Source organism: Beauveria bassiana, assembly GCF_000280675.1.
Source record: "Beauveria bassiana ARSEF 2860 unplaced genomic scaffold BBA_S00009, whole genome shotgun sequence".
NCBI classification, from domain to species: Eukaryota; Fungi; Ascomycota; class Sordariomycetes; order Hypocreales; family Cordycipitaceae; genus Beauveria; species Beauveria bassiana.
The window spans coordinates 52,339-62,204 of record NW_007930844.1 but is presented as its reverse complement, the minus strand read 5'-3'; the positions used below and the strand labels follow the sequence as shown (position 1 = coordinate 62,204).

The following is a 9,866-nucleotide window of genomic DNA, read 5'->3' as shown; positions in this document are numbered from 1 at the left end:
CAGCGCGCGACCGCGCGGGCCCGCGCCCGCGGCGCCGCCACCGCCGGGTGCAGAAACACAAAGACGAGCAGCGCCGCCGTGGTCCAGCCCCAGCCGCGCTTGACAAAGTAGACGTTGAAGAGGTTCGACTTGCGCGCAAAGTAGCTCGGCGCCAGGGAGCCGTCGGCCGCCCGGTGCGACTGCGTGGTGGCGTCGTAGGTCAGCGCGCGCGTGTCCGGCGAGAGCAGCGCAAAGAGCGAGCCAAAGACGAGAAGCAGCGGAAAGAGACCCAGTGCGAGTCGCTCGACGGGCGTCGGGATAAAGGGCGAGGTGCGCCGCGCCGCAGACGTCATGCCGCCGGTGGTGGTGGTGGTGGTGGTGGTGGTGGTGTCGGCCGTCGAGGAAGCGTTTGCGGCTGTTCGTCCAGCTCGTTTTGTGGCAGGCATTGCGCCTCGGATATCAATCTGTCTGGCCTACTTTTGGGAAGAGGGGTTAATTTAGTCAGACGGCATGTGAGGCTAGGGTGGTGGTGTGAAGAAGAAGGAGATGAGGTGAGCAAAAAGGAGGTTCTAAAAGGCAAGCTTGGTTGGTGATGATATTGACAGTTATTACCTTCCTATGACGTGGGAGGTTTCAATGTGGCTAGCGCCAGATCGGGTGTGGCGCATGCTGGAAGCTTCGCTCTGCGCCACACCAGGCCGTGATCGCGAACGGGAGTATAGAGGAAGAAGAAATTTGAGCATAATCTTGAAGAATGACTAAATATTTCTTCCGCAGTCTGTATAACTCCCGGCTTTGTTGGGTTTGAATGGTGCTTGCTCTGGTGTCGCTTTGTTGTAGCCGCATCTAATCTTTGCTAGTCTGTTCACACTTGAAGGATTGCCGAGGAAGATTGCATATTGAATCGAAACAATTACCCTGATGTTGATTTTGATGGCAGGATATAAACTGTTGCTGGGTAATAGCGTACCGACGTCGAAAAGTTTGCCAAGATTTGCACTTGAACGAGATGGGAGTCAAAAGTGGCGCACGACTTGTACGAACCCGAGTCCCTCGGTTACGATCAAGGCCCTCATGAAAAATCACAAACATTCTATCGAATTTATTCTATCAGTCTCAAGTTTCTAGCTACCGAGCACTGAGGCATAACTTTGTCTCCGAAAAAACAACTCAACCCTTGCCCTGCTTCCTGGGCAGGTGGCGGGTAAACGTCTTGTAAATATGAAACAATAGACAAATGTAAAAAATGAACCAATGAAAAGAAGATACCTAAAGGACAAAAATGATCACCTGCAGCGTTGTTGACCATCGCACTGGGCCCTAAAAGGGCTCGGATATGCTCGCACTAAACACTCTCGCACCGTAATCCCAAATGTGCGTACGAGGCCTAGACAGTGACAGTCGCAGTTACGTACAGTGTGGTGGTATAGATGACTGTCGTTTCGAGCACGTTAGAATGAGTGGTCGTGGGAGGCGACTCGGTGTAAGCGCTTACTGTCGAAGTTGAAGACGTAGGAGTCGGAGTATTGGAAGTGGACTTTGGCTCGGCGCTGCTACTGGGCGCGGTCTTGGGTCCGCCCGGGACATTTTCATCACCCTTCTAGGGAGAGAAGGATGCCAGGGCGGCGCAGAAGTTATTTCTGTTGTCCTTGTCGAGAGCGGCGGGCTGGTTGTTGAGAGTAACCATGTTGATACTCGATTTGGTGGCGAGGCCGAAAATATGAACGCTAGAGTTCTGAATATCAAGAATATGGTCCTGGCAATCATTTCCGTTGACACATTTCTGATCATAATTATCGAAGAAGCTGTAAAGACCAGCACCGTAAATAAGGATATCGCTCGAATCGACGGCGCGGAGACCCCAAGTTCTGGCGCACTTAGGACCAGTGCAGTTCGAAAAATCGGGGTCGCTGTACTTGGCATTGTACTTGAAGGGAACCTTGGCATCAGGATTGCCCTGCATGTAGGCAGTCTCGGTTTGGATGAGACCCATGTAGACATTCTTGGCTTTGGTGAGCTGGTAGTTGGACAGAACGCTGTGCTCCGAAGAAGTACCCCAGAGCCAAGCACCTTTGGTGCTCTCGATGAGAATGCCGCGTCCATTATAAATATTGATCTGGTTATGGTCGCCAAGGTCAAGCTCGTGGTCGGCAACCCAGAACCAAGTGTTTTCCAAGTAAGCGCTCGCCTGAGAAGTTATATGCATGAGCATAAAAGCACCGATACACTCAGACTTGGGAGGAGAAAGTTTCTGGGGGTTCTTGGAGCACTGATTGGATTGAAGTTTCGTTCCTTCGAAACCACCGACGCGGAAGTGAAGGTCCCAAAGCCCGGCAGCGCCCTTGTCCTGGCCAGCAACATTGAACTCCATCAAGATAGCGCCGGGCTGAGGACCCATGGTAGAGAAGATAATATCCTGCATCTCAACAGTGCCTACATCTCCAGGGTTACCGACCTGGAAAACAGGCTTGGGGTTACTCTGGTCCTGGAAGTTGCTGTTGCCGCCGGCGAAAATGACTGGCCAGATTTCACCAACAACCTTGACATTCTTGGGAACTTTGACAGTGTCTGTAACGACGTAGTTGCCGTGGTCAAAGTAGACAATCTGGTCGCCGCCAATACTGTCGAAAGCAGCTTGGATGGCGGCGGTATCATCGGTGACACCATCACCCTTGGCTCCCTTGGACTTGACGGAAACAAACTTGGAGACATCGACGTCGTTGTACTGGGGCTTGGGCCTGGTAAAGATGTTACCAGAGCTATCAAGGAGCGCATCGGGTTTCGTAACGGGGTTCTGGGTGGCTTGGACGGCGCTACCACTGTTGCCCTTGTAGGCTCGACCCTGAACCCAAGACTGGACCTTGGTGTTGCCGTCGAGGATGATGTCGTTGGTCTGGGGGTTTTTGACAGCGGCGGGGCAGTTTTTGCTGAAATCGACATTGTCGACAACTAGTGTGCCGCTGGTACCGTTCTGGCTCGTTCTGTAGCGACTGGCAATTCCAACAGGGGTGTTGGAGAATACGCTGTCTTGGACGAGAACAGCACCGACTTGCTGCTGGTCTTGACCGTTGCTAGACATATCCAAACCAATATCACAGCTATCAATGTTGAGGCCGTGGAAGGTCCAGGCCCAGTTCCAGTTCATATAAATGGCGGTGCGGCATCCGTTGAACTTTAGATTGCGAGTGGTGAATTGCTGAGCACCCCAAAAAACACCGAGATTGCCGCCGTTGAAGGTGAGATCAGACATGAAGCCACCGGAGCCGTTTTCGGTAAAGATGCCCTGCTGCTTGTTGTCGCTGCTCTTGTCTTTGATCATGTCGAATTGAATGTTCTGAAGAGAAGTAGCCTGAGCGACCTGCCAGTGTAGACCAGTTCCTGTAGACTTGCCCTGGGCAGTGATATCGATCTTGAAGTTGCGAATATGGCGGAAGAAGTTGTTCTGGTTGGTGTACCAGTTGACGCCGCCGTCGGCGTAGGGGTTGGAGTCGATGACAGCAATGCCCTGAAAGTTGGCCGAGGACTTGATAGTAGGGATGTCGACGGCATCGCCAACAAGCTGGGTGTAGTAGTATTGAATTATAGGCTTCGAAACGACGTAGGTTCCCTTGGGGAAGTAAACAAGGGCAGGAGTAGTGGTGCTGGAGTCACAGCCGCGGCCACAGCGGTTACCAGCTGTGATAGCAGCGTTGATGGCAGCGGTGTCATCGGTGGTGCCATCCCCGCGGGCGCCGTAGTCCTTGACGTTGCGGAAAACTGTAAAGTTGCTGTTGCTAGGGACGGAACCTTGTCGCTTGATGCTAGAGAGCCACCAACTAGAGCTGGTGCGGGCTTCCAGACTGTCAGTGGAAGAAGATGGCGCTGCCGAGACTGGAGAAAAGGCGCTCAGTGCCAGCAGAGAGGCCGTAAAGATTGATCCGAGACCCATGGTGACGGACTTGGAGAAAAGGCGCGTCTAGGTCGAGATCGGTGTCAGTTGCTTGTGCAGAGGAGACGAAGGAGCAAGCGGCAGCAAGAAGTGCTGAAACAAAGAAGCAAGGGGACGCAGAAGATGCAGTGCAGAGTGTCATGTAGGACAATAGGTACTATGGTGGACGGAAGGAAAAGCTTTTATTTGAACAAAATGTGAATGTGGCTGGCGCTACAACGCGCCAGCTGGCAAGCGACTGCCTGCCAGCTGCAAGTTAATTGTTCCTTGATGGCTGCCACTCCCACGATGGTGGGGCAAAGGTCAGCAGTCCGTTTTCTTCACGGGACTGCAACTTAAACTCGTCAACGACACCATGATGGCCTAGTCAAAGATGACTAGTCAGAGGCTATGACGAACTTGCTCCCAGCTCCTCGAGGCACTTGCCCGCATGGTGTGTCAGGTGGGCGCACAACGTCTTACACGGTGTTGTTGATCTGAAGGCGGCGCGTACTGGAACAAACTTACAGCGGTTTTGTAAGCACAGAAATATATACGTGAGAGCAACTTTTACAAGTGCTCGAAGAAGGAAAAAAGTTGAATCGAGAAAGAATGAAATGGCAGTGCTGTAGTTGGCCAGAAGGTACAAGATGTTGTGAGAGGTCAAAAGAGAGTTGACTACACTTCTCGAACAGGGGATCATATGGAGCGGGAGCCGATGCATTATAAGCTGCAGTCGAATTCCGCAAGGACCATCGGCATGTAAAGCCTCGACGGCCAGAGGTTGGGGCTTGACAGCCATTGTTCTTCTGTTCTCGCTTCATACCTAGACATTCATTCATTGGGGCGCGTAGGTATTCAGAAAGCGGAGCCCCCACACCAGCGGCCAGTGGGCCACAACCCCATGCGGGCCTCCCGACGACAGCAGCCAGGTCCCGATTCCATCTATTGGCCCAATACGGGCGTGTATTCCGTTTCAGATGCTGGGTCGCGATATTGCCCCTCACGGGAAGAGCTCCTGCCAGCGCTATGGCCTGTCTGGAGTCGAATCTGGCAGAAACAAACTCCGTCCTCGATTTCTCGTCTCTCGCCCATTATGGCTGCGGCTACGAAACAGACATTGGAGACTCTACCACCAGGGGTAGGCGAGTTTGCGAGTCTAGCGACTCTCCTGTGGAAATTGGTCAGCAGTTACTGGTCAGTACACCAACTCATGTCTCGGAGCGCCAAGGACCTGCCAAACGATACCAGTACTCCCTCGACAGCCCGTGGCGCGCCAAGTCACCAACTTAAATTACCTCAGCAGCATCATTCGGCATACAATCGCAATATTATGCACCGGGCACTTTTTACGTCAGTTTATGCCCATGTGCCGAGCAGAAAACTTGGCCCCCGCTTGCCAGAGGCATCACCAGTACTCCGTAAACCCGGATGCAATTAAATCGAGGCCGGGGCAGCGCCGTGGACTGGGCTGGTGGAGTTCTTGGCTTTTTCCAAAGAAAGCAGGTCCTATTTACTTTGAATCCGTGGAGGGCCGTTGACCTTGTGGCTTAGATGTTAGTTAATGGAGCACGGACGGCCAATCCTTCGCCGTCAGCTCCTGGTACGTCAAACTGACACCAGTCGCAGTCTCCTTGTTGCATGCCAAGATGGGCAGCTAAAGAGGTTAGCGCTGTTTCACCCCAGCTTCCCAACCCCTAGAAGCGTCCTCGCTGGCATGTGTAGTATCAAGGCCTGAGTCGTGCCTATTTCTCGAAACTATCAAAAGCTTGTTTTTATGTATTTGGAAACAAGAAGATTCATGGCTAATGCAGATGCTACTCCTAGCGAAGTTGTCCAATCAAGGCAAAAAAGGACCAACAATGTGTGATCAAAACAGCCCAGCCCCAGTCTAGCACGCCTACGGAGTACTCTGGTGTTAGCCTGTTAGCCAGCCCCAAGAAGAAACGCAAGTTCATACCTACCTAGTAATGGCTTGTCACACTGTATCTCATTAGCCTATTATTGCAAGTCACACCACTAGTGACACACTCCAGCGGCCCCATATGACGGCGCCGATCGAAGTTGCAGCGATGGCTGCGAACTTATAAGCCCAACATTACAGAGGTACTCGCAGTATCGTTGATATAAACGGCGCTTGGCCGTGCTGCCAGGAGAGTTGTCGTCGCTGATTCGCATGCTGGGCTGGGTCGATTCCTACAGAGAAACAATTGGAGTCGAACACACCATACAGACGCCCCGGGAAGGATTGTGAACTTACCAGCAAGCGAAGCCTGTGCCTTGCACTAGCCAAGCTGGGCAGCTGCTTCATTCAATCGTTGGTATCCGACGTGGAGTAATGATTGTCGCCTCTGCGCGAAAGGCAGTGGTGGATCGTTCTCGACGCAAACCAGATGACCCGACAAGCCAGATCCGCCACTCGCAATAAACACGTTGTTATTCACTTGTACAATGCAATCTCGCATCGCGAAAAAGGTCGCCAAGATACAAGTCTGTCTATCGAGGCGCAACTGTAAGACAAGACATGAGTTATGCTTTGGGATGATTATCCGCGACAGGCGTTCCGATTTGCCACCAATATCTAACATATCTACCATCTACCATCTACCACTCAATACAACGTCTAAACGGCTCAAATGTCGACGCTCATATGTGTGCTACACTGCACGCGACCATGCACATGTGAATGGTGACTAGCTCTCAGCTGAGCGGAGAAGCCTGCACTCGAAATGCAAGATGCTGTCATTCCCTTCCGAAACGACCTAAAAGGGCAACTAATGAAGCAACTTTCGAGAACGAAGCACGTAGGTAGCCCAGCTCACAAGCGAATAAGAGACGCAAGACAAGCAGGGGCACGGGCAGAACGCTGCGGGACATTGAGCCAGGCTCGATACCTCGCCTGTCATATTGATGTAGACGTATCAAGTCTCGAGAAGCGATAATCCCGCGGCGTGGCGTGGACATGTGATGTGCTCCCAGCTGTGAATGCGACCCTCGACACAGCGCACGCCGATCGGCGCAGTGGCAGCGACTTGAGCCAGTACCACACGTTGACTTTGGATATGACAGGTTAAAGTCTACAGTTTAGCAGAACAGTAACATGAGTGGCGAATCGCATCCAAGCAACATCTTGGTGATGCGAGCGATGCAACGATTGACAGCCCCGGGTCACCGGCGGAGATATTCCCGTAAACAGCATGGGTGGCACGGTAGAATGCCGCTGCCACATCTTATGGATAGCCGTCTTTCGTCCCCCATTTCTGGCAGATTCAAGCTTTTTTTCTTTCGTTTTCCGCCTTGCCCAGCGCGTGGCGTAGTTCATTTGTTTCATCGCCTCTCGGGCCCGTCCAGCTACACAGAAGGTGATTCAGGTTTCCCCCAAAGCCGAGCAGCACCGAAAAGACGCCGGTCTTGTCCACCCAGCTCGACGGGACGCCGAGTTTAACTAGTCCTACCCTTCCAAAAAGATTCCTTTTTCTGGACACCGGTTCGGGTCTGTCTCACCGTGGAGCTGAAAGCATGGCTGTAAAGCCTTGTGCTCCCTTGACGCTTTGCTAGGGACGTTTGAGCATACCCGTGAAAATGGCCGAAATTTTGCCCCCCCCCCCCCCCCCCCCCGGAGGTATCAACATCTAGATGATGGTCTTCACCACTTGATGGCAATGACGTCAAGCGGTTTTTGTTCTCGGTGCTACTAGGGACATTTGCGAAATCAAATCGTCCACGTGGCCCACCATTCCGAGCTTGCAGTGCGCTGACGTTCTGTTGGAGGGGTCGCATGGGCTGCGGACCCCGCGAAAGTCGAGATGAGATGCTGAGCCCAGATGTAGACATGATCGCGGGGTTGCGGCACGTGCCTCGCTAAAGATGACCTCTCTGAGGATCTCTCAGGGGCAGAATGGCATCATCAACTTGGCCGTCCGCAACCAGTTTGGTAGTAAAAGGGCTCACAATTCTGACAGATAACTACAGGTATAGTCGCTGTATCGCTGTCCTGAGTTCCATTCTCGGGTGATTGCACCTCCTTGCCGGTACCTCCGGAGTTTGTCCACAGGTACCTACAGTTTTCACTTATCCCTCTACATCCCCGGCCCGACCTTTGTCAAGCAGGTCGAGCTCGTGACCGCCATCCACGCCGCCGGCCTCAAGTGGCTCTTCGTAGCGCTGGAGTTCCTGGACCTCGCCTTGGCGACTGTCGAGGGCCTGAGCCTGCCGCCGGGCATGGTTGTCGTGTTTGATCCGCCGGGGTTGGACAGCTACACCGGCGCGCAGCCCAGCCTGAGCGGTTTGATGGACGGCGCTGACGAGTCCGACAAGGCACGTCTAAAGACTACATATAGGTCGACAGAGATGCCTAGTAACTCTCCAATATATATATCGACAGTATTTGTGCAAGAGTATCAACAACAAACCCGATGGCAGTGTATGTATGGACGGACGGCAGAGTATCGACGATGACGCTGAAACGAGTGGCAGAACGAGAACGGCAGTCGACAAATGGAGGGAAGAAATGGAAACGAGCAGCCGGTGTAAAAAAGAGTAGAGAGAAGACTGAAGAATTAGATGAAGAGGAGAAGTTTGAAAGTTGATGCGGGCAGCGAAGGCTGACCTGAATACCACGATACCGGTGCTCCTGCCTCGCATGGTGTAGTTTCCTCTCCCAGCCGTAATGTCGCCAGTAGAAGGAAGCAATTGAATCATCATCAGCGGTAGAAACACTTATGCTAGCCTCTCCTGGTGGCACGTTAGAATACGCAGCAAAAGTTGATGCACTGATACGGTACTTTTGCTGCTAGCTACTTTGCCTGTAATACTACTTTCAACACGTGGCAACATAACTTTGTGTATTGGCTGAATGCACAATAGATACCGTAGCTTTTTCGTACAGTGTTCTGGGCCGTGTAGGTATCACTGTGCAAGTGCTCATCTGATACCTGCTGGTTTTTCTGGCTCGCCCACTAGATTGCAATATTGACTCACCGTAATGGCCAACTGTAGTTTCCGCTGTCAAGATGACTTATTCTCCTCACATTGCAAGCTTGACAAGAATGGGAATACGCCATTGAATTTGGTTGTTGCATATACCAGGAGCAAACGGGGGGGAAGCGAATTCGAATAGCACAAAGTTATCCATATTCATCCATATTACATTACCTTGTGCATCAGAGAACTTGCTGGCCGGTGAGTCACTCTTAGTCCTAGCAGTCAGTTCGTCATGACTTTGCCGCCACAATCCCAACGTCTGTGGCTGCCCACGCGAAGAGTACCAAGTATAAAAAAGCCTGCGCATTCCCCCAAGCCAAACGCAAACTTTTCAACCCTTCAACAACTGACTGGGAATATTCGGCCTCGCCCTCATATTTACAGTGACCACAGGGAATTTTCGCCTATGATGTACAAACGGTGTACTGAGGCCCCATCCAATACTCAAGTCACAAACTTGTTGTGTATTCGGTCCGGACGACTACCGCGGAAGCTTTTGATTTTTTCGATGGCTGTTTGTGTTTGGTTGATCGCAGGACATACCTAGTTACCACGGGTGCTCGTGCCAGTGATGATACCTGACCGGTCCGGCGCAAGGCGTCGCGGTAATTGCTCTGAGGCACTGTAAGGTGGAACTCGGGATATTTGCACTGCTTCGTTCGCGAGCCTCGTGAGGTTGGCTGTAGAAATCCAGTTGCCATATGTGAGATCTGGAACAGCAAGGAACAAAAAAAAAGCTCGAAAGGTGAAAGTACAGCCGTCCAAAGATGGGCCGACGGGTTACCTAGGTAGGGGGTGGAAAAAATACATCGCTGATCCACGGCCACCACCATTATACCACTAGTTTATAGACTCATTTATATCTACTTAGCTAGGACAAATTTAAAATTTCTACTTACTATAGTATTATTTAGTGGCTAAAGTATAATATCTAATTTTTACTACATTTTTATCACTTTCCTAGAGTTAGTTATTAGTATAACTATCTAGAGGCTAC

At 51.7% G+C, this 9,866-nt stretch overlaps 2 protein-coding genes across 2 annotated transcripts; one reads left to right on the top strand and one right to left on the bottom strand.

Annotated features, from left to right (window-relative positions):
- Positions 1 to 1,579: 1,579 nt before the first annotated feature.
- Positions 1,580 to 3,907, bottom strand: BBA_04013 (glycoside hydrolase family 55; the record flags this gene model as incomplete). The annotated part of the gene is made up of 1 exon (XM_008599110.1): positions 1,580 to 3,907. The coding sequence occupies one exon, from the start codon at positions 3,905 to 3,907 to the stop codon at positions 1,580 to 1,582; it is 2,328 nt and encodes a 775-aa protein (XP_008597332.1).
- Positions 3,908 to 7,753: 3,846 nt separating this feature from the next.
- Positions 7,754 to 8,419, top strand: BBA_04012 (AMP-binding enzyme, putative; the record flags this gene model as incomplete). Its single annotated transcript, XM_008599109.1, has 4 exons — positions 7,754 to 7,804; positions 7,865 to 8,226; positions 8,285 to 8,309; positions 8,363 to 8,419. The coding sequence occupies 4 exons, from the start codon at positions 7,754 to 7,756 to the stop codon at positions 8,417 to 8,419; spliced, it is 495 nt and encodes a 164-aa protein (XP_008597331.1).
- Between the last annotated feature and the right edge of the window lie 1,447 nt (positions 8,420 to 9,866).